Here is a 26,137-nt window from a genome sequence, read left to right as displayed (position 1 = left end):
TCCTTTCCTGTTGGTGTGAACGGTCCTTGTCTTAGCGTCGGACATTTTCAAAATCATTCTTGACATTCTCTTTCGACAGATATGGCGATACTTCCAACGGTTTTTATTCTCACGCTCACCTAAGATCGAGCTAAGGTTGTTTCGGACTAAGATAACCTTAATTCTTCCATTAGTCGTAAGATTAACCTTAGCTAAGGGTGTTTTGTGAAACCTGTTCAGGCCTACTGATTCAAAAAACAGAATGGATGGTCCGGTGGTCTGAACTCCAACAATTGTATTGCAAAGGCGCCGTGTATCGGTTGGTTCGATTCCAATTAAAGACCCGGTTATGGTCTTTTATTGGTCTACCAGCACCAAACCCACATGTAGAATGTGGTAAACGTTAACGTTAACGTCATGTCATTCTATAACTGAGATATTGTTTAAAGCAACGATCATACGCACCTACGGGGTGTGTCCAAAACATTTACTGGTCTACGTCTTTACAGTATATGTCTGTTTTCAATATCACCGCTTGAAGGTGATTGAGATATCGGTCGCATAAAACCCATCCATGCCTTGCTGTCACCCTTATCTAGATGTGATATAGCTATGTGTTTTCAGCCACGTATGTGATTTCATTTACACTTTGAGGTGGTATTTAATCACACAACACACCGTGATATACTGATTAAAACCGGCGTTAACCAACCTCACTCACAACCACTGATCAACTTTAAATAATACTTTTGATACAACTAATGCCTGTTGTCTCCATCCATACAAAAGTAATACCAAGAATGAATAGGTCCTTTCATCATGGATTGGGATTGATTTGTGGAAAGAATGAAGTACTGCAGATGTTCGGTGAAAAGATGGAAAACCCGCAAAAACACAACAACGTGAGAGCCTGTCGCTGAAACACACCAACGTAACATGCACGTGCAACATTACATGTTGGGCTATACAAACTTTGTTATTTCATTTGCATGCCATCACAATCCTACACCAAGTGAACAGCGAAAACATGCCATTACTGACGGAAGCCCAACGCCACAACACGTGAGCTTCCCAGATCACGTCGACTACGTATCACTGCTGAAGCACAGGACAGATTCATACGGCTACGTCACTGACGTGAGAGAACTACGTCGTCCTCCTCTTTAACTACGCCAATACCAGGATTGCGCAGGATATCAGCCCAGACAGTGAGGAACCGTGTACGAGCTAAAGGTATTTGCGCTAGACAACCAGTTTGAGGTGTCATTTTGACGGATCTGCATCGTCGGCTTCGACGTCAGTGGTGTATGGCCACAACTGCGAGAGAGACAAGTCAGCAACAACTACAGATTCGGGATCTGATTGCTCTCACGGGACGAAGGTGCCAGTCAGTTTTGGACTCTAATGGTGACCTTACAAGATATTGAGGACAGTTGACCTTACCCTTGAAAATTACTTTTGAATATATATATATATATATATTTTTCACCCTTGAAAATCTACTTTTGAATATATATATATATATATATATATATATATATATATATATATATATATATATATATATATTCTAAAGTAGATTTTTAAGGGTAAGGTCAACAATATATTGTAGGGTCACCATTAGAGTATATATATATATATATACATACTTAAAAGTGATTTTAAATGTATACGTTATATTTCATATTGATAATCAACAAATGGTAATTGATTGTTCAAAATTGACATACATCATTGTCATTTAACCAGGTTCAATAAGACACACATGGAACAATAGATTTTCAAGGGTAAGGTCATCTGTGCTAAATATATATATATATATATTCGTCATGGTTCGAACTGATTCGTCATCTGTAAATTGTTTGTCAAATGGAAAAATCTTATACTTCCCATTTCCACACCGATCATTGTGTCCACTTAGTTTTAAGCATCGTACATTCGGATCTCGTATCTGTTGTTCATGTACAGTAACACAGTTTTTTTAATTCTATTCCAGTTGCCCAGCAACCGGCACATTTTATAGCATAAATCGCATTTCTGCAGCGGCAAATTGGAATGAAAACTTAGTCTTCAATTATTAAGGGACATTTTCTGTAAAGCGGAATATCACATTGGCTTTCAGTTTTTTTTTCTAATTGTACATAATTATATGTCTATGGACAAAAAATCATTTAAGATTCTTATTCCGTCTTTTGCTTTTGATAATTTTTATTTTTTTAAAACCTTTCATAATTTCACTTTGCTCTATTACTAGAATATTAGAGCGCACAGCTGGCATTAGATTGCAATATCTAGGGTCAGAGGTGGCCACAAACAAAGTAGTCCTGAATTTTGGTTTTCAACAACTCTTGTCTTGGTATTCCTTTAGATTTTTCAATGGCATTTTTTTTTATTGTTCTGATGGGGATCCTTGTTGTTTGATGTGGGACGTTAGTTCCGCCAGTCGTGAATCACGTATTTCTGTATCTGACACAATACAGCATATTTTTCTTGCCATAATATTGATCTTTGTGTGAACTTGCTATGGCTGATGTCATAACCAATGTACATGTGTAACTGCATTCTCTCTGACGCAACGAATCAAAATATATTTAAATAATGTGTGTGTGTGTGTGTGTGTGTGTGTGTGTGTGTGTGTGTGAGTGTTTGTTTTTGTTTCTTTATGTTTGTGTGGGTGTGTCAACTTTTTTATTCCTCTTTCAAGTGCTTTGTTCCATGCACGGATATCGAAAAATGAATTTTACGAGTTGTTATGATTTTATTATTTGAACAGAGAAAGAAGGTAATGACAAAACTGACAAATACACATATTTCTTCACGTCACAAACCTGAAAACGATAGACGTGCCACAGTGCACGAGAACAAGAACATTGATGACATAGGTCTGGCGCTGCATTGAAACCCTCTGTGGCTGTATAAGCGTTGCGTCTATTTTATAACATGTAACAAATGATCATTGTAGCGATCGATTATGGTGATTATCGCCGATAATTTGGGATTTTACTCTGGCACCTCTCACACTATAAATATTCTAATATATAAGGGATATTTACGCATACTTAGTATTCAATGTCATTTAACTGTCTGACTGTACCATCGAAGGCGTTTATAATCTTACCACTTAGATTATGTTAACACGTAGCCAAGCTGCACTCATGTTCACAGTAGTCCCTCCTGTAATTTACAATAACGCTTTCCATGGTGTGAAAGTATTAATCCACTATATAATCCAGCAACTTTGTACTTAGTGAAGAGGCGATTATGGATGCAAACACCTGATATATCGTTGTTCCTCGGGTGCAATTTATAATATCAAAGTCTTTACTTTTCTGTCACTGTGATGACTTCGTCTTCATTTAGTTCAGTCGGATCTGTATTTACATTTCTAGTGTACCAAGTATTGTCACCATGTTGGAAGCAAGACCGTCACTGATTATAAAGTGAAATTATTAATCTGAAACAAACATGAAGGATGCCTTGTGAGTGGAATAAATTTAAACAACTAGACAATGTGCGTTTATATACTCTCTCAAAATAGAAACGCATATAAGAATATTAACAACAGATTTCTTTTTATTTTGATACACTGTGGACAAGTTAATAGCAAATGGAATTCGAAGAAATTTTACACAGAAAATGTCAAGGTATCACTGTTTAATAAGACATCGGAAAAAGTCAGTTTATGAATCACACATCGACGTTTATTGGCGCTGAAGTCAGTACCTCGTATGACCACCATTGGCGTTCAGAACTGCGCGACATCGTCTCTGCATAGAACGAATTAGTCTCTGAATCTGATGTTACTGCAATGTAGCCCACTCTGCATGTAGTGCATGTGCTAGTTGTTGGAGTGTCTGGGGCTGTGGGTAACGCTGTCGTCTGTCCAGGGCATCCCAAAGATGTTCTATCGGGTTTAAGTCTGGTGATCTGGAGGGCCAGAGCATCACATTGATGTTCTCATTCTGGAGGAAGGCCCTCGTGACACGTGCCGTATGAGGTCTGGCGTTATCCTGCTGGAATAGCTCCCTCTGGCGGTTGATAATGGGAAGGAGGTGTGGACGAAGGACTTGATCGCAGTAGCGTTGCGCTGGATCAACACCAACTCACTTCTTCCAGTGTAGGATATGGCTATCACGCTGCCCCTGCCGAATCTGTCCACCTGGGGGACACAGGCGTCGGCAATACGTTCATGACGTCGTCTGTACAGCCGCATTCTTCCATCGCGTCGTTCCAACAGAAATCTTGATTAATCGCTGAACCAGATTCGACGCCAATTCACCAAATTCCAGGCCTGAACGTTTGTACACCATTGAACGCGATGACCTCGATGCTGCTGACGCATAGCGGGGCCAAAGTAGGGTCTTCTTGATCTTAAACCTGCCTCTCGTAGTCTGTTCCTGACAGTCTGTGCAGATATCCTTCTCAATCCGGGTATTTGCCTAGTGGTAGTGGTCGATGTAGCTGTTCGCTGACGCAGGTGATGTACCCGGATGTGAACTCGAGGACGTCCACTTCTAGGTCCGAGTTCTGCTGCCGATATCTCTCCCAGAGACAAGAAATCGTGCTTTGATGAACATTCATTCGACGGGCAACTGTAAGTTGAGATTGTCCTGCTTCAAGGAGACCTATGGCGATGTGATGATTGGCGCGGCTCAGTCTTGGCATTTTGCAGTCTTCACAAACTTCCCAATAAAGTAAATGAAATTAAGACGGAGATCGATCTTTTATACCCATCCACGACACGATGTGATCCCCGAGTTTCCCGCGCATTGCACGTGCAATACGTGTTCTGTGACATTAAATGCGTCTATTGAAAATCATGCTTTAACATACGGGTTTTTCATGCGGGATGCGTTTGTATATGAAGACAAAAACACCAGAGAAATCATAAACAAAACAAATATTTTTGAAAAACCCACCCTGTACCAATACATTGCTGCATCAAATTGCCATTTTCGTTATGCGTTTCTTTTTTTGAAAGAGTATTGTTGCCACCTTTAGAGATAAGGCACAGTAATCATATTACATTTATTCCTGTGTTGTCATGCAGTGTTATCTATGACTTTATATTGTTCATGATCAACTGGGCCATACATTTACCGTCGGCGAGAGGGACGTCTTCACACTTCATTGTGGACAAGCGTATGATCAGGAACAAGGTAACTACATCAGGCAAAAAATATTTAATAATACTTTGTTTCGATATTATGCAGTGTATACACTTACTTTTATGCCTGTTTTATCCTTTAAAAATGTTGAACTTCAGTTACACAGTAAAACAAGATTAATATATTCTTACTTCGCGATACACGATGCTAACATGCTAAAATAAAACAGAGGAAATATATTCAAGCATCGAAATATTATGCATATAACATCTTACATGTACAACATTATTTGATTTGTTTGTAAATATGAATCTGGTTATATTACCCACGTAACATCACTAAACTTTCTATGTCTAAAACTGACAGTGATGGATATTATGAGCAGCGATCGGAGTAATATGACACAGCAAGTCACCAAGCCTGACTACCCGATCCATAAAAGAATTATGCTACTGGTCTTGTCATTTTCAACCCCAGCGTCGCGCTTTTTTTTATTTGTAACCAAGGCATACGTCACTCCCCTGGACTCTTTTCTAAACTGCGAAAAATACATGTAACGTTTTCCCCCAAAATACAAAGATGGGCAATGTTACATTATCAACAAAAAAACAACAAAAAAAGCCAAAAAAAAAAGCGTGTTGTGTCTTTTTAGGCTAAACCCAATGACCAGAAAGATAGTACTTCTTCTTGGCCTTAAATAGCTTCTCACAAGCAAAGGTCGCAGGAGACCAATTCTAACTTCAAATCCCCAAGGGGGAATTTCAGATGCTCTGGTACATATAAAGTTTGAAATGTGATATAATGTCGTCCACACGCAGTGTTCACCAACTATCTTGAGAGGAGTCATGGCGGCGTGTTCGGTGTCTCTCCTACTGATTCTGATGCCTCTGTTGGGTGTGGATGCTCAGTCTAAACACTTCATGGGAGGATCAATGAGCTTCAACATCCAACCCTAAAGCGTTTAAGGTATGAAAAGCCGAGTCTTAGGTTTGGCTTTGTAATCGTGTTTAAATTGTTATAGAAAAGATATACATGTACTGCTCAATGCCGCATTCAAATAATTGCACAAAAGGATGCATGCTAGTCTGATAGTCATGATAGTTTTATTATCACTACACTTTCCCCAACTGCTGCGCAAACTAACGACAGATTGCAATTCAATCTGACGACGATATTCAATCAAACCGCTGACACTAAGAGAGAGTAACTAAGTTGTTTTCACATTAAAAGAACTGCTGAAATATTTAGTCGACATTTTACGAAGTGAGGTATGCAATTATACTGTAACGGATCTGAATATTGTGGGAAATTAATGAAAACATATAATTTGCATGTTTTCGTATAATTACTTAAAGGGAACTATACCAGACTGATATGTGAATGTGTTTTATTTGTACTTTCACAAAAGAAGTATCGATAATCATAATTATTAAAAGAAATGAGTGACTTTCTATGTCAATGGTTATCTTAACTGTTGGCCATGTACAATGATCGACCTTTCAGTTAAACTGAACAATAAAATCCAACCACCAGGATTCTAAACATACCCCTCTGACAACAATAACAAACTGAAACTCAGGGTTTTTTCAGGTACAATTAACGACTGTTACCGGATGGGTGTTAGGTGAAGGACCCTGTGGCGAACACTGCTCGATCAATGACGTCGGAAGGAGCACAGTTACGACTCGAAACCATATGTTGCACATGAATGGCCCTACATATTTTGGAAACTGGAGTTCGGAGGTCAGATCCCCGCAAAGAAACTACATCTACAGTATGATCACTGACAAAGTATCCAAGAATCTCACTGGCGAAGTAGCAGCCGTAAATGGTCCCATCGGGTGGGAACAGGAAACAGCCGAGGTCATTCTTGAAGTCGATCCATTATCAAGCTATACAGATATTGTGTAAGTGTAACCAGCTTGTTCTTTAATGTTAAATTATTACATATTAGATCATTTTTTCTTGTAGTTCAAAAGATGAATGTACGGAGGCACTATAAAGTGGCTTGCGGTAATGTTCGATCTGTTGTTTGACCACAGGTCTTTCTGGATCATTATATGACCGTTCCGTGAATATTCTGTCAGCAACCCACGCTTGTCGTAAGAGGCGACTAACGAAATCAGGTGGTCAGGCTCACAGACTTGGTTCATGGATGTCGTTCTTTTCCAATTGCGTAGATGCTCAAAATGTTGCAAGTTGACATGGTAAGGATGTTATCTGTGGTATGACACAACGCCCTGCTGCAATGTCAGTCACTGAATTGTCTGGTCCAGATTAGATTACTTACAGACCACCGTATTATGGCTGGGATATTGCGGCGTTAAACAACAGCCAAACAAACACTACATAATGCACGATCCTGTTAGTCGCCTCTTACGTATACGACAAGCATAGTCGCCTTTCACGGCAAACATGGGTTGCTGAAGACCTATTCTAATCCAGTAGCGTGGTCTGGTGACTTGGGTTCGGTGACCGACATTGGGAGACGCACTTGTAGGCCGGCCTGTTGTGATGATTTTGCATTAATGATACAATAATCAAAGTGTCTTGGACCTTTTGACAGTGGTATCATGTGAAGGGCATGGGATAAGGGAATACAAGTGCTGATTCGATGTATTTACCAATAGACAGACATGCTTAACCTTTCAGCGAACCCCTGGTGTCAACACTGATTTTCAATTATCTATTCATATAAGCATCACCTCATTTTTGCCTCTTACGCCCAATGGAATCTGTGTAGTCGGAAAATCGAGACTGGTTATACTCGAGCTTTGACGCTTTGCATGTACGTACATGTAATGTATCACAAAATGATATTTCAAAATATGATGATTCTTATTCACCAGGTGTTTTTGTTATTAAAATTATTGATCTGTATGTTATATCATGGTTTGTGTGGTCAAAGAATCGAAAATGAATAGCTCATTGCAACTTACATCAACAGGATGCATGGTAACTTCTGGAAAGACTTTGACTATGGTTACAATGGCTACTCAAGAGTCATCCTCCAAGTCAAGATAAATACACATGAACGCAGTGACACAGGGAAACCAAACAACAGCCCTGTTGCGATGTTTAAGCCTACATACAAGTAGGTTGATAATGATATAGTGTGGCCCCATTAAGATGAAGTGATAATACTATTAATAATAGTCCATTTGTGTGGAGCTCTTCCCGTGATGAATTACTCCGGTCAATGGATCAGTGTGCACTCGAATTTCATTCTCAGCTCCTTGGGGAGTATACAAGCCATGCTGCCTACAATATGCCTTTTCCAATTATCATGAAATACTTCATTCGATTTTACGATGAATGATCGTCATGGTTGATATTTCAAATGATCGTTCTATAATGGTTTACAGGTATTGATGTTTACCTACGTTTTCCTCAAGTACTCACACATCGTTAACTCCTATCACCAGAAACAAATATGTACATAATAATCGGAGGTATTCTAAATGTAGTGATGTTTATTGAAAGTATATCATTCGGGTATTCTAAATGTAGTGATGTTTATTGAAAGTATATCATTAAAGTATTCCAAATGTAGGGATGTTTATTGAAAGTATATCATAAAAGTATTCCAAATGTAGGGATGTTTATTGAAGGCATATCATTAAAGTATTCCAAATGTAGGGATGTTTATTGAAGGCATATCATTAAGCATGTATTGATTTCAAGTTTTGAAACGCATACATGACTGATTATAAATTTATGTCTTCCAGAATTCTCTTGAACAGCGTAACAGTCATCAAACTCTCCACCATGGACGAGGATGGGGATTTTGTTCGATGTCAGCCAGCAGTGTTCATGATAGCTGGTGGTCTACCTACACCACGTAACACGACCATACATAAGGTAACAATGAAACTTCAGAGAGTTTTTGTTCATTAACATATATTCCAAGGAGAAGGTGCACGTTCATGTCCATATGAACAATTATATAATGGATGACGCCAGACTACTGTGTTAGCATTATCATCCGTCATGTTGTTAGTATTATCAGTTAATCCATGAAGTAAATGCACAAAGATAACGGACGTCATGATGAATGACTGAGTATGGCTTTACGACGTTTTTAGCAGTATTTCAGCAATATCACGGCACGGACCACCAGAAATTGGAACCTCATGATGAAGTTGCATGCTGAAGTTCATTGTAGCTGAATGAACCAAAACCTTTAAAACATTCGTCAAGCCAACAGTCTCTGGGCATTTATAACACAGATGTAGGAATGAGGCAAATGTTTCCGAGCACACCCAGATCGTAAGAAGCTGTCAATCAAATACTGTACACGTGCCACCATCGTCAGTCTGTTTGAACGTCACAGATTGATTGGTAGTACACAGGACAGGCCTGGTCAGTCAGATGACGCCGCAGGATGACTTGTACATGTGCACTTTGCATTTGCACATCAACGGATACGGCAAGAAACTGCGTTAGGACCCCGCATCAGTTGACGCACTTCGTTTCTCTAAACTCGTGACGGCTACGCCACTCGTGAAAATATCTCCTTCCCCCCGTAACTCGATGAGAGAAACATGATATTTCACTCGACACATGAAATATCCTCTATATAGGTGCAGTATTCTGGCTATTGCAAGGCTTCTTCATCGATATCACTAGGCCATGCACACGAGGGACCACGAAGAGGTAGATCACGTGTTACCATCCCACAGAAGTGCCGTTATCTGCGCACCTTACATATACGCAACCGCTTCCAGACGGTGCCTTCAACAGCCGCAGTTTAACCTGAATACCCCACTCGGACACTGTGTACTCCGAGCCGACCAGTCCTTGTTTTAGACCCTTCATGCCGAGCGCCAGACAGGGTAACAACAAATACCATCTTTTAACATCTTTTTGTATGACGCGGCCGGGGATCGAACCCCGGACCTTCCGCTCTCCGGGCGGACGCTCTACCAATAGACCAGGGAGGCGGTCTTCAGCATGGGAACGCAATAATGACGTCATCATGAAGCGTCATGTCCAGGCTGTCTGGACGCTCGAGGAGGTCACATAGGATATTGATGCCATTACCAAGGGGTTATGGAGCGTCCAGAAACTTTTCCAGACTTTCCTCGTCTTTTTTGTCTGAAAAGGGACAGTCATGACCCCAGATCTGTGTCATTGCTTTCTGTTTATTCATCCCAAGTGCCATGAAATTGTCTTTTTGCTTGTTGTACTATTAATACTATCATTTCAAATTATATGTGTACATTTTCTCGTTTTCTTTTTGTTAGCAGTCCAACTCGATGTTACATGACTTTGTCGTTTGTTTTGTTGTGCAATAACTAATTGAACTTCAAAATACAATTAATACGAAATATGTATATTTTCTTTTTCTTCAGGACTGCAGCATAGAAATAACGGCCTATGAATCGGATCACTTCTTTGATCAAGGATGGGGTGTGCTTCCTGTATGGATCAGTGACTTTAACGCCAAACCTATAAGCCTCAAGGGGGACAGTCGTCCAGTTATACCAGTTGGATCCCAGTCTCTCAGTGATATAACGGTTCAGGTAAGCAAATAATCGTTAGTTTAACTTTTCAGGCAGTTGACCGTTGACGACATCTTAACATTTTGTTCTGATTCATGATTTCAGTTCATGATACAGACCCTGAAAGTCATAGAAGCGCCCGAATTTGTGGACCCCACAAAGAGTAGTCAACATGTGTTCTACGTTTATGCTGGTTCAACACTGGAAATACCTCTCTATGCTAAGCCATATGATACTTCCAAAAGGTACGTTATGTGATTCCGTGTTCTTTTGGGAACAAAGTTTCCGGATCTCCGCCTGTCATCAGATTATTTAACGTCACCATACATTCGCTTCTTAACAAAAAGATCTGTTTCATATTCCAGTGAGATTTCTTACCTCCATGTGAGATCAATTCCATGGAGATTATTTTCGGTCCCACCACTGAAATATGACACCAGTCGCCAAAGTGATGGTGTCAAGTACGCAATAGTGAAATGGCGGCCATTGAAAGCAGATGTAGGAACCTACCTCTTAGGCGCATTGGTAACGGATAACTTGGGGTAAGCATTATGCGAGTAGGCGATAAACCTGCAGTTTTCAGTGTGTATATATGTAATACTAAACATTTGAACTTGAGTTTACAAATGGTAGCCTTTGGTAATCGTAACATATTGATTCATACAATGAGCAGTGTTTTAGCAACGATTCATCACTTTACTCGGAAACGTTTCATAACTTATAGATGTGCTGTTCGATGAGACACAAACTGTTTCGATAATCATTTTGGAAATGAACAGTTGATAAGGATGGTGGATTGTCAAATTGAAAAACAAAAAAGTGATCAAGACTAAACTATTTTTGGCCGAAGTCATATGGCTAGAATGTTGCGGATTACACGTCAATAAAAAAACAAAGGAAAGTTAGTTGACTCTTGGGTCAATTTATGGTAGCGAAAACAAATAGTTTCAAAATTAGGTTTTAAGCCGAACATCACATTTCAAGTCTGCCATCTTCTTCTGATGCACCTTCGATTTGACATTGATTGCACATCAACCATTGACTGAAATATAGCGACAAAACCCTTTCCATATCCAAAAGAAATCTCTGCATAAAGCAGAGTCGATTGTACAATTCTGACTATATCATGAGCATGTGTTTATGAATCACTATCACATAGCTATGATACAAGGTGTTCGCGTCAAGGTGAGCGTATCCTGCCACATTGATGGCACCCGTCACAAACACATGCAAAGCAAGTCAGTTGTTCACCTGAAAAAACATGGGAACATATGGTTCAAGTCAAAAGGGGGAATTGCATCGAAAGACAGTGTACATATAACTGACGATGTCAAGTACAGATGCAATCTATATATGTTTTCTAATAAAAAAGACATGTATATATTCAGCAATCGCATTATTGGTATATTTTCAGAAATGATGGACTTGATAGGAATTACAAGATCATTGTCAAAGGTAAAATATAGTCTGTAGCTATAGATAGGTTTCCAAACCCGAAACAGTGAATGAGTGAGATGGCCAATATAATCTCAATAATAAATATATATATCAAATATTATCTGTCGAATATCAGTGCACACGTTAATATTCACATGTAATATTTCTCCATTTCGTATAGACATACACTTCGCAACACCTGATGCTGTTTCGTCGGTAAGTAAAGAGCGCTATAACATTTGATTAGTTCATACTCTGTGCCTAAGTGCCGGACAATATTCAGGATGAGGTCGGGGGTGATTTTAGGTTCATGGCGTTTCCAAGGGACGCAACCCTGCATAACAAATTCCGGCCACCTGCAGCTCCATCAAAACAAATGATGATTCATTATACTCTGAAATCTGTAATCTGAACTATGTTTATTCACAATACCAATGACTAACATTGGGGGCGGTCGGGTAGCCTAGTGGTTAAGCGTTCGTTCGTCACGCCGAAGACTCGGGTTCGATTCCGACATGGGTACAGTGTGTGAAGCCGATTTAATATTGCTAAAAGCGGCGTAAAACCATATTCATTCACTAACACTGGACGAAGACGCAAATTTGCTGCTATGCAGAGACCTACTACATTTCAGATTAGCTTCTGTCCTCCGAGGCGTCTCTTCCTGAATGTGTGGTAGAATTCATGTAGCTGTGATCCTTAGGAACGTCGTGTTGTAGACACGTGTCCTGTGATGGTAGAAACGTTTTTTCTTTCTTTTCAGACTCGACCCTTCTTCACATTATTCCCCACTGATATTGTAATACGGTGCCTACAGAATTCAACATGTTCCTTCCCTATTTACTCCACAACTAACCGCCCAGGGTAAGCAGGTTGTATTTGTGAAGGTAACAAGCGGTGGCTCGCTTCTACATTTGTTTAGTAACACATTTCTATATAACGTTGAACGTAATACTATATTCACTGAACACGTCATATATTTCAAGTTAAATATTAATTTGCGAGGTCCCTAAACAATACATACCAGAAATTACGTTGGTGAGGTGGTGAAATGGGGTTTAACGTCGCGTCCAAGATTATAGCGACGTGCATGTACGTGTGTGTGTTTGTGTGGCTGCTTGTACTAGTCCGGACTGATGCCGATTTATAGTGCTAGCTCACTGAGATACCATGCCGCAGTTTAACATGAATACCCCACTCAGACACAGTAAAGTGACTCCGAGCCGACCAGTCCTTGTTTAAGCCCCATAATGCCGAGCGCCAGACAGGGTAACAACAAGTACCATCTTTTAACGTCTTTTGGTATGACGCGGCCGGGGATCGAACCCCGGACCTTCTGCTCTCCGGGGGACGCTCTCCCACTAGACCACGGAAGCGGTGAAATTACGTTGGACTCCACAATAAGTAATTTACTAACAAGAAATTGATAATGATAACTACGGACCCAATAATGCAATGGAAGTCTGGCATACGACTAAATTCACAAGGATAAGCATCCCGAGATACTATGTTACTGTTTCTTTAATATGTAAAGTAAACTACGTTTATAACGAAGTGACCGATATAAGGAACTAATTTGTTTTAGTCTCGGCCATTTGTTGTATGTATGCTGTATATGTGTTTATAACGAACTACGCTTATTACGAACTAAAATTGAGTTCGTTATACCCGTAGTTTACCGTATTAGCTAAAATGGATAGAATTATCATAAAACGACCGTCGAGTTATCAGACAAAGTGCGGGTCATTGTAACTTGATAATGCGCTCATTTTGCCCAACAACGGGCCATTATCAGTCACGTTGCCATATGACGTCATAGTTATTTTGCATACTAACGTAAACAAACATGGCGTCTGACTGTATCGCGTGATTGAGTGAGTGCCTTACGAGTGAACATACTTTATATAGGTCTATATGTCCCGTGCATCTTTTTAGAAGAAAACAACGGTTTAGATGAGGAAATACCTGCAGATAGAGGGTGACGCCAACACAACGGCGAAGTGCGACGATTTGGCAGTGTTCTGATACTCTGACATACCTTGCAAATACCAATAAATTAATCATTGCACTGTCAATCATTGCAATGTCAGTTATAAGTCCAGCAAAATGTCATTCGATTAGCTCACACAATTGTGTGCCTCCCATATTGGCGCAATCGAATGCCAAGGTCGAATTAATTTACCAACCAATCCCGTTAGCCGCCTCTTACGACAAGCATAGTCGCCTTTTTACAGCAAGCATGGGTTGCTGAAGACCAATTCTATCCGGATCTTCACGGGTTACCCTCGTGGTATTATATGCACATAATTTTCACAGCATTCAGAAGGATTTCTCTGTCAGTTGTGTGTTACTAACAAAACATTTACTCAAGTATCAAATATAGTCATAAATATGTACTAATTTTAATTCATCGCATTAAACTTTGCAGAGGACGAATAGCTTCTATGAACTACACAACTTCGACTTTCAAGAATACCCAAATTTCGGTGCCAGTCAAAGTGAACAAGGATGCACAAGAAATGTTTGAGACTGATGTAAGAATAACATCTGATCAGGACGGCGGACAAAGAATATGTTTCCTGGCGTATGACGACCAAGGGTGAGGAGAGATATACATGTTTTAAATAGTTTTTTGGCAACAGTATATTTCAATCGTAGGTGATTGGTATCTACCAATGTACTTCACGTTTATGGTGTATATTCGAGAATAAAAGATTTCAATTGATTACATTATACGTAAACAGAATGTGCATACCTTTACAGGACAGGGTCGGAGGAGAAATGCCTTGGGATCACTATGGAAGTTGAAGGTCAGTTAAATATACTGATACATGTGTTAAAGAAGGGGTTTACAAAACATAGTTTTCATTTAATGTTTTTAAAACATATCTTATTTGCATCAGCGGCAGTTTGACGACAGGGTTATGAGTGAGTGATTGAATGAGTTGGGTTTAACACCGCTTTTAGCAGTATTCCAGTTATATCACGGCATGTCAGCTTAATGTGGGAGGAAAGCCCGAAGGGATGCAGGTCTCAGACGTTTACCACTTCGGTGAAACCCACCGTGCGGTAGGACGTAACTCTTGCAAAACGAATTGCTGCGCCTTAGACGACTGGGCCACCCGTGCCCCTAACAGGGTTGTGAAAACAATAAAGGAGAATGGCGTTTATATTATATGTTCAAAAATAATTGACACTAGTTATGTGAAGCAATTTTTCATCATGTTCAATTGTTTAACAAAAAAGAAGGGTATAAAACGCTTTGTCATTTGAGCTGCATCGAATGTTAACATTCAGATATGATCTATGGGAGGTTTAATTAACTTACCTTTTTGTAGATCCCTGCAAATCAGCTCCATGCTCGTACGGCTCATGCAAAAGCAACGGCTCTACCTTCGAATGTATATGTATAGTCGGATATACTGGTCGCCTTTGTGATTTAGGTATTTGTCATTAACTTGTAACATTTAATTTCCACTTAGCAATGGAATTTCAGATATCACCATTATTCCGTCATTAAGATGGTAAGATATAAATATATGTTTTTAAATCTTTTTGCTCTCAAACAATAAAAAATCCTTATATTTCGTTAATACAAGTTTCCAAGATGACGTTTTCATTGAGTGCTTATCCAAGGTATATATATTAAGGTGAATAGCCATAATAACTGTATCGTCAAGATCTACACTATCCCTTGTGTTTTAATTGACGTATTATTATTCATCAGATGTGGACGAATGCCTGAGCAATCCATGTCAAAACGGCGCAACCTGTGTCACCAGCAACCTCTACTTAAATTTCTACTACTGTCCTTGCGTTACAGGATTCAGTGGAACGAACTGTGAAATAAGTAAGTATTACCATTCGAAAGTTTATATCGAGTACTTTGCAACAATACATACAGTAAATCATACGTCATCACATTAATTCTATAAATTTCTATGAAAAAACGTGTTTGATTGAAAATTCATTTAGGACGGTCCTTTAGCAACCATGCATGAATGTGCATTATTATTATTATTATTATTTACAGATTAAAATAAATTAAAATAAAATACAGAAAAGAGGGTGTGGGTGATCCTGGCACAGTCAGGATGGTTAGGTTCATCATCAGCTAAGGGTCCTTGTCCCCCCTACAAGCAGCCCAGACAGCGAATGGGACTTCTCCCAGGTAGCTCTTCCTAGTCAAACCCACCCAGAACTTTTCGGCGAATGTGAAGACTACTCAACACTGCAGCCTTCTGCATTAACCAGATTGTCAGAAGGGCTGTATTCCTGGTAGCAAACCCGGATACTCTCCCAATGTCAGTCAACAGATTGGGAGGTACCAAACCTAAGGCACCGAGAACAATAGGGAGTCGGACAACTTGGTACTTGGGATGCAAGCGTGACATTTCGAAAGCGAGGTCCGCATATTTGCCATGTTTTTTCCTCAATCTTGTCAATCACATCAGTGTCAAAGGGGACAGAAAATTCAATGATATAAATGATTTCATTTGAATTATCAAAAAGGACAAGACGACTTCATCGAAGCGAAGGACTCTGCAGGGTTGCAGATTTTTCCAATACAGAAAGCCTCTCCTTGAAAATTATTATTATTATTATTATTATTATTATTATTATTATTATTATAAATGCAGCAAAGAGGATTTGGGTAATCCTGGCACAGTCAGGCTGGTAAGGCTCATCGTCAGCTCAGGGCCCTTGCCCCCTCTACACGTAACCCAGACAGTGAATGGGACTTCTCCCAGGAAGCGCTTCCTCGTCGAATCCACCGATAACTTTTCGGGGAATGTGAAGACTCCACAACACTGCAGTATTCTGCATTACCAAACAACGAGTCGGACACCTTGGTACTTGGGATGCAAGCGTGACATTTCGAAAGCGAACTCCGCATATTTTCCATGAGTAAGGTAGCCAAGTGGTTAAAGCGTTCGCTCGTCACGCCGAAGACCCAGTTTCGAATTCCGACATGGACACAATGTGTGAAGCCCATTTCTGGTGCCCCCCGCCGTGATGTTGCTGGAACATTTATAAAAGCGGCGTAAAACCATACTCGCTCACTCACTCACTCTGGAGCTGGTGTATGCATTAAGCTGGTGAATGACGTTAAGGTACCGTGCTCCAGGGGACATTCTGGCCAACATTGCGAAATGATGTGTTATAAAGCACCATGTTAAGCGTTTTGACCAGACAAACAAACAAGTTAAAACTAGTTGCAGTTACAAGAAAAATATCATTTTATCTCTGCGTGAAGGATTAAATTGATTGTACCCTTAATTATTATTTCATCAAAGAAAACAGGGGTTCAGTAAACTTTGCATACATGTTATGCCTGTAAAAAAAATGTGAAAAATAAAAAATATAAATACTGAAAGAAATGTTGATAAAAGAGACAATTAGATGGACACCAAACTCACCAATAACAATATCTTTTTAACGGCTGATATTTTTATTATGCATATAGAAAAAGCGACTATGCTTGTCGTAAGAGGCGACTAACGGGATCGGGTGGTCAGGCTCGCGGACTTGGTTGATGCATGTCATCGTATCCCAAATGCGTGGATCAATGCTCATGATGTCAATCACTGGATTGTCTGTTCCAGACTCGATTATTTACAGACCGCCGTCATATAGCTGGAATATTGCTGAGTGCGGCCTTAAACAACAAACACAAATTATGCTATGAATTTCAATGCTTCTTAACTCTTGAAATTTTCAGGTCATAACGCATAACACCTGATTTGTGGAGTTATTGTTTTGCATATGCTTGTTTTACATATTTCTCTTGTACATTTTTTTACTTTCATCAACATCATTCATATTCATAATCATTAATTCATGTCACTTTTCTTTGAATATATTATCTAGATGTAAGCATTTTGCTTTCAATTGCCAATAACACTGAAATGTATTTGATTGAATATGTGTTACTCTATTAACAGGTAACTGTGATATAATATATGTTGTATACTTATATTTACCTTTTATATTTTTCAGGTGATGATCACAATGTGGATAACTTAGACATGCATGCTTTAGAATCTATCATAAATTTGTTTAATTTTGCTGGTCAGGATACAACGTTACCATGTGATAGCTTCTATTCAGATAGTGGGATGGTCCGCATCAGACATGTGGGGACCGACCATTTGATATTCTCGGGTGGGGGATAGGGGTGGGTGGGTCGGCGAGGGAGTACAGGGATTATATCGAAAAAAATAATTAAAAGAAAACATATTTGCTTCAGACCGTTGGAAAAGAAAAAATGAAATTGCCTACCACAAAAATACATTGCAGTGTCTTTCTTAAGATGAAATTTAGGCTGACAGTCTTAATTAAAAATAATTTCTGGTTTTGTCGCTGTAGCTGAAACGAATTGAATCACGATATAGTCCCAGGGTCCATAATCACTGATGTATTGTTTCGCATTAATATTGATCATATGAAATTACTCGCTCGCTCGCAGAAACTTAACGTTGAATATGATCCAGTCTGGTCCCTGTCCCTGTAAGGGGGCACGGGTGGCCCAGTCGTCTAAGGCGCCGCGATTCGCTGTGCAGAGTTGCGTCCCTTGAGTACGCCAGAAACCTATGATTGTGGGTTCGAATCCCGGTTCGCCCCGATTATGTTTCTAGGTTTGTCAGCACCATACCCGTGCTCGTGGGTTTCACCAAAGTGGTAAACGTCTGAGACCTGCATCACTACGGGCTTTCCTCCCACAATAAGCTGACACGCCGTGATATAACTAGAATACTGTTAAAAGCGGCGTTAAACCCAACTCACTCACTCACTCACTGTCCATGTAATGTTTTGTTAATACCTTAAAACCAATGTCTACCAAATATATCGAGTTATTAGTTAGAATTATAAGTGAAGTAACGGTTTGGTGCCAAGTGTTCTATGATCGCAATGAGGTTTTCTGTGTACCGGATTTGTTTTCGCGTGGTTTCTGTTGCAGATGCTTGAACCAGCTGCTGTCATTTGGCTGGCATAAGGAGTCAATCTGTGTATAACAGTTGTACCGCCATAGGTAAGTCGTGACCTATGTTATATACCCTTCCTTATCAGACTCATGTAGCATCAGTGGGTCAGTACACTGATACGAATATTAAGACATGGATGTTGTGTGCAATATTTTCTCGTATTCGTCGTGTCCATCAAAGCAGTAATAGTCAGGACCAGCTTCGCGGGAGACTATCCTTCGAACTCAAACTGATCACGCCATGTGATAACAAGCAAACCCAACTCACTTACTGCTGAACAAGTCTACGTAAAGCCTTATCTCCGGGTATACTTGTGATGTGTAAGTGTTCAAAAGGGATTTTGGAAGTTTTGTTGCTCAGTATGCTTGCGTCCCTTCATCCTTGAGCAGTCACTGTAAATGTTGAAATTAAAGCGAGCGTGAATTAAATGCAACAAATGCGGGTGGTATTTGTTCGCATTAATTACATCGTTTGGGTGGATTATATTCCAATGTCTTCTGACATAAAGGTTGCAGATATAGTTTTAGAAATTGATTAAGGCTCTTCTTAGATGTTCAAATAAAAATAGGAGCAACAAAGCCCTTTCCATAATGATAAGACATATCTGCTAAAACAGTCCATTGTACAATTCCGACTATAACATAAGCATGTGTTTATCAATCACTATCACATAGTGACCACCCCCGTGGTCTAGTTGACAGAGCGTCTGTCCGGAGAGCGGAAGGACATGGGTTCGATTCCTGAAGCATCATACCAAAAGACGCTAAGAGATGGCACTTGTTATTACCATGCCTTGCATTCGGCATTAGGGGATGATAAAGGCCGGACTAGTATAAGCGATCACACACCCCGAATTATTCACCTGAATCAAAGAGTCAATATAGGGAATTGCATCAGATATACAAACAACGTTGTTTTATTGTCTGAACTCATTGCTGGTTTTGGTGTGAATATCCTCTAGTCAGACATATACGTAATTACTCTTTTTAAATTTTCACATTACACGCTTATTCATTCTTGAACTATTTATTTGAATGACAGACAGACAGGCATACAGACAGACAGACAGGCATGCAGACAGATATAGTTTATTAAAGTGTCACAAGTTAAACACACATAGCTTAAACAGTTCATAGAACAATAATAGATGTTTGACATCCAGCCATATTTTAATTTGGCTTACGAGACACTACGTATTTATTACATCATGTACGGTAAAATACTATTCACAATGATATGATCGTTACAACAAATATATATAGAACAATAAATGCAAGTATCATATCAATAATTGTTGTCTATAAAGCATGTTTCTTATGGTAGAAGCAATACATTTGATGCGCCTAGGATTATTTTTAGATTACAATTAAATAAATAGATCTTAAGGATCTGTAGAATCTGAATGTAACGGGTGTCATTTTATTATTGATGTTATTCCTAGATCAAGCGAGGCGACTAACAGGGTGACCTGCTAATGTACGGATGCTGTCACCCAAGAGAGCTGTACAATCGTTCATCCTCGACTGAGCAACAAGCTGCTGAGTTTAACCATCCTTGTGTCCAATCGGTAGTGGATTGGCGACCCTCTTGTATATTTGGCCATCTTTAAATCCGATGAAACAGTGACCAATCTACCTTTGAGATGCTGAATCTATATTTTTCAAGGGCCTGGCCAATTTTATGAACAGTTTTTCTGATGTAAAATGAATGTCAGAAACAACGTTGTATGTATGGCATTGCTCATTCCAAAAATCTACTTCAGAATAATTGTGATCAATGACCAAAAGGGGCATGTGGAAAACAGTAGAATAAAACATATTTCATCAAACCAAGCCTTAAGGGTTATGACTGTTCGCCTTCTCGAAAGATGGACGCCATTTCAGTTGTTGAATTCAGAACCCTTATAGTTCATGAATTCGCATGATTAACAGAATGTCGAGTTTTTTCACGAAGCCCTCAGTGTATATCTCCAAGGACCAGGACGAACTAGCTTATAACGAACTGACCGATATAACGAGCTTAGTTTTTAGTCCCGGCCATATGCTTGTAACGAACTACGGTTATTACGAACTAAAACTAGTAGTCCCATTTTGTTCGTTATAACCGTAGTTTACTGTATACATGACCGGTCAGTCGTTCGGTGAAGTATATGATATGACCACCACAAATCTCCCCATTTATGGCTTATTTATGTTTTTTCCCCATCTTGACCTTGTATGTTTTTTGTTTAACGCCGCACTCGAGTCTGGGCCAGATAATCCAGTAATTGACATAATGATCATCGACCCATGCAATTGCGAGGAAGACATGCTTCAACCAAATCAGCAGGCTTGACCACCCAATCCCGTTAGTCGCCTCTTGACCTTGTAGCTCAATGGCTGTATGTCTGCTTGTGTGTGAGTGTGATGACTTTTCACAGTACCATCCGAGTGAGTCATTGAAACATGTTCGTGCTATGAATATATAAAAGACGTCAAGATTCGTGTAACTAAATTCAATACTTAATGCAACAAATCGATCCAGTTACATTTACCGGGTTAATTTTTTACACTTGTGGAAAAAATAATTACATAAAAAACAATGAATAACATCAAATGTATATAAACAAAAACAATAAGCTGATAAACGTAGCATGACTACTGACCGTTTTAGTAAGTTCTTTCTGCAAAAAACTTGTTGACATTTGTATGTCGCTTGAGAGAGAAGAGAGAGAAGGGGTTGTATTGTATGCTCATGGAGTGGTTCGTGCTAACATATCTGGCCTAAATAGGATGTGTTAGTGAGTTTGAAAATCCTTAACAGATTATATAATTATATTGTACTTTTTCCGACAACAATATAATTAACCATAGATGTATCTACATTGAAACCAAACTGCTACGTGGTTCCGTGGGTAAAACAGAGACAACACTATTACACACGAAGTATACGGCCATGTATACAATCATTTAAATTGTGACAATGCGCTTCCAGCAGTACGAGTGCTCACAGAACAAAATCACTGCGTCATCACCAGGTGTTCTCAGTGTCATCGTTAGGGGGTATTATGTTTAGAGTTTGTTTGTTATTTAACGCTGCACACATTGATATTCCAGCTATATGACATCTTCCCGAGGCAAGGGTGTTAACTGACTATAAAAGTCCAGTTTCAACTCTTGCCGAACCAGTCTGGAACTTCTGAGCTCGATCGTAGCGCCAACAGTGGCTATTACGAGTTATGTCCCTTCTATGTCCCTCCTATTGACCAACCAGACACCATCTTTCAAATCACTTGTATTTGCTTTAAACAAAACGGCGGCACGCAGTTTAAAACAATCTGATCGATTACCAAGATCTCTATTCTAATAAAAATGGTCTTACCCCGCGAAGTGCATTAAATCACTTGAGCAACTTGATTAAAAACAGGAAATGATTTGCAATATATCTGTCGACGCCTAGTTTACGGTAAAAATGCTTTGCAAATCCTGCAGTCGACCGAAGTCTGCACGTTGAAATCCATGTTGTTTACGAACCGGATGTCTAGTTCTTTACGCGATTTTTGATTAGACTATGCATGAACTCGTTAATCCAGCCACTATGTAACTCCGGGATCCCAGTCTAGTTCGGCAAAGGTGAAAGGACCTTTATAGTCAGTTAACTCCCTCGTCTCGGGAAGATGGCAATTTTGACGCCAGTCTGTAAATAATATTTTAGAGCTGTGTATTTAAACCAATGTCAAAAGAGTATTAGCGACACATAAACAGCCACCTGAACAAATTGCTATTGTGAGATAAAACCGTAAATTAAAGTACAGGGCTGAGTACATGTGCTGTATGTGTCCTTTCCAAAACGTGACTGATAAGAATGTCCAACAAAACTCATAATTCAAGCGGGGCGGTCGGGTAGCCTAGTGGTTAAAGCATTCGCTCGTCATGCCGATGACCCGGGTTCGATTCCCGACATGGGTACACTGTGTGAAGCCCATTTGTGGTGTCCCCCGCCGTGATATTGGTGGAATATTGCTAAAAGCGGCGTAAAACCATACTCACTCACAAACCCATAATTCAAGCAAAGTGATTTGCAAAATCACCGAAGTGACAGTAAAATCTGGCCTGCGATCTATTTGCGTATTTCGGAATCTGAACACGTGAGGCCGAACGATCGTCTGTCGTGAAGAAATAACAAATGTCAAACTTTAATCTCGCCATGTGTGGAACGTTATGTTTATGGCATTGTTATGTAAAGCAATAAAGAAATCCAGCCGCAAATGGCTGTTTGTGTGTTTACTATAACTGTTTGTTTGTGAGTATACCACATCGTATTCTGATGTAAATGTGTTCTCAGTCATAACACTAAGCTACAATACAGGTGTCAAACATAACCTACTGATCAAAAGAAAGTATATGATTATTTGGTCTGCTTATAAAATGAAAACGATAAAATAGTATTTTGAAGTTTAATCATTGACAAAAATACGACAAACCAATCAGAATACGCGTATGAAAGTACAAAGAATCCCTCGGGAATATTTTGCATTTACAAATGTACCCAAGAAACAGTTACATGTGTTCAATCATACTGTATAATACCTAGTAAGTCCCGATATGTCCCCAATAGCATATTGAAGGTATATGATATATGGGGCAAATATACGTGAATCATGACGTAACGAGGCGACAATTCTTTTAGCTATGCCCGTTTGCGCTTAGACGGAACCCAGTCGCAAAAATGGCCACGAGAGGGGTACGGGTCGCTATTCGGATTGTCGCTTCTGAATGTTTCCATAACACATCGGTAAGAGCATCAATACATCTAGTGTTGCCTCCTACTGCTGTTTGTTCATCGTCAGGTTTGAACGTTGTGTTATCTGTCGCCCAAAATGACCCCAGCGATATTCTGTCGGTGAGGGGTCGGGTGAACGTGACGGGTACAATTCTGATGTTGAGAAAGTCATGGATTATAAAATGAGTTAGTGAGCATGGTTTTACGCCGCTTTATCAATATCGGGGGACACCAGAAATGGGCTTCGCACATTGTACCCATGTCGGGAATCGAACCCGGGTCTTCGGCGTGACGAGCGAACGCTTTATATAACCACTAGGCTACCCGACCACCCCTTATGAAGAGGGTGTGGGGCCTGACATTGTCTTATGGTAGCACCCTGTTGGCTGTCTTCTGAAAAGGCGAAGGACAACTGTTTTTTGTTGTTGTTTAACGCCGCCGTCAGCAATATTCCATCTATATGACGGCGGTCTGTAAATAATCGAGTTTGGCCAGACAATCCAGTAATTGACATCATGAGCATTGATCAACGCAATTGGGATACGCCCTCCCATCATAATTGGTAAATATAAGCGATTGAGGGAAGAGCGAGGGTGGTGGGATCTATTGTCTGACATGATTCTTCGCGTGAGGGTGTCAATACCCTGAATTTGTTGTTTCGTCCAATCAACAACACCAAAAGAATATGAAAGGACGGGTACAGCATAAGTATTTGTGGCTTTAACTTTATTGCGAGCATTCAGCTCTGAACTCCAGATTTTCATAAGTCTACATTTGTACTCTGCCCAAAGTTGTCCTTGATATGGGCATTCTGGAGTTTGTTCCTAATCTGCATCCCTACTGCAAGTACGTATAAGCCTGACCTTTCACGAGATGGTCAATAACTCCTCCTCCTCCAAGTAAACTGACTGATCCTCCCTCTTCTACCTTGCCACGTTTCAGATAAGAATGTAGCATTTGTCGAGTCCAAAGAACATGTCGATATCATTAGAAAAGGACTCGACAAGGAGAATCTGTTTTCTGAGTGTGGATCCACCATTGGCAATCAGTTCAAGGTCACCCATATAAAGGAGATGAGTAAGGCGTGTTGGGGATCTGTAATGAGGAGGTCCAGGATGATAACCTTCCTCTTTGTTAAGCAAAAAAGCTTAAAGGGCAAGTTCACACGGAAATTAACCTATTTTTCTTGTACTTTTTCCACATTAAAAGTGTTAACCTAGAAGTGTCATAGACAAAAATATAAAAATATCACAATTAATTAACACATTTTTCGCATTAAAACGATTTATATTTTTCACATTTACCAAGTGTTCTATTTCCACAACAAAAACACCATGGCTTATGCCCCTTGCAATATGACGTCATTGGTGCCAATTGATAAACATTATGACGTCATCATGCTTTGTTAGAGCCGCTTCACGTGGTGTAGGTCCAGGTGTGTGATTCTAGCGTCTCAGATGCCAGCCAGCATAGTGTTATGCTGAGTCACCACTGCGCCGGAGTGTGTCGCAGGCCATGTTGTTTTACCGCAAACTGGTACTTGATATCTTTTGCGTTGAGAATAGACAGGGACCAAGTTGAATTGGCACCAATTACGTCATAATCTAAGGGGGATAACTCAAGCCTGTTTAGCTCGAAAAACGAAGGCCTCATAACGGCATATCATTTTCACACTATTGTGAGCTTCCTACTTTCACTGTGAAAAAAATGAGTGTATATTTTCAAACACAGATACTAATTAATTCTAAAATTGCGTTTTGTTTAGAAAAAGAAAGAAAGTGATTTTTGCGTGTACACTTCCCCTTTAAAGGATTTAATGACAAACAGAAAAGCAAAGGCTTGAAAGAATCGCCCTGAAATATTCCTCTTCTAATAGAAATGGGTTCCGAAGTCACCACCTGCCCTTGCGAATACATCTCAAATTGAGTGGACCATCAATTCATTAAAGACTTGAGTAAAACAAGAAGTCGCTCGGGAAGGTCAATAAATTCCAGGTAGAGAATCATAAGCTTTTCTGAAGTCTATCCAGCACATTGAGAGGTTACGGTGGTAAGTTTTAGCCTCTTCAAAGGATCATTTTCTGAACCAGCAATTGATCCTAACAACCCCAACATTCCTTTCTGGCTCCCTTCTGCTCCATGTAGACAATGTCATTCGAAGCGCAGTACGATGACACGAGATCTGTAAGACGCCCTGTAAATAGTTTGTACTGTGTGTTCAAACAAGTAATTGGACGGAAGTTTTTAGGGTAATTTAGATCACCTTTCCTTGGGAGATGTATTGTACGCCCTTCAGAGAACCAAGGCGGAACATCCCCTGCATGCACAAGAGAATTAAAACAGTGAAGTAATGGCGTTTGGAC

General features: G+C 39.8%; 1 protein-coding gene across 1 annotated transcript; it reads left to right on the top strand.

Annotated features, from left to right (window-relative positions):
* Nucleotides 1-6,030: 6,030 nt before the first annotated feature.
* LOC125376752 lies at nt 6,031-18,610 on the top strand. The gene is made up of 15 exons (XM_048388565.1): nt 6,031-6,053; nt 6,678-6,994; nt 8,035-8,181; nt 8,816-8,948; nt 10,442-10,612; nt 10,697-10,836; nt 10,957-11,133; nt 12,006-12,046; nt 12,210-12,244; nt 12,792-12,892; nt 14,457-14,627; nt 14,792-14,838; nt 15,367-15,471; nt 15,756-15,878; nt 18,029-18,610. Exons 2-15 carry the CDS (start codon nt 6,783-6,785, stop codon nt 18,202-18,204), a joined length of 1,779 nt encoding a protein of 592 aa, XP_048244522.1. The 5' UTR covers nt 6,031-6,053; nt 6,678-6,782; the 3' UTR covers nt 18,205-18,610.
* The last annotated feature ends 7,527 nt before the right edge of the window (nt 18,611-26,137 follow it).

This window comes from Haliotis rufescens, unplaced genomic scaffold (assembly GCF_023055435.1).
Source record: "Haliotis rufescens isolate VD_foot unplaced genomic scaffold, xgHalRufe1.0.p SCAF_73, whole genome shotgun sequence".
Classification (NCBI taxonomy): Eukaryota; Metazoa; Mollusca; class Gastropoda; order Lepetellida; family Haliotidae; genus Haliotis; species Haliotis rufescens.
The sequence above is the reverse complement of the archived record's forward strand: the minus strand, read 5'-3'. Positions and strand labels throughout refer to the sequence as shown.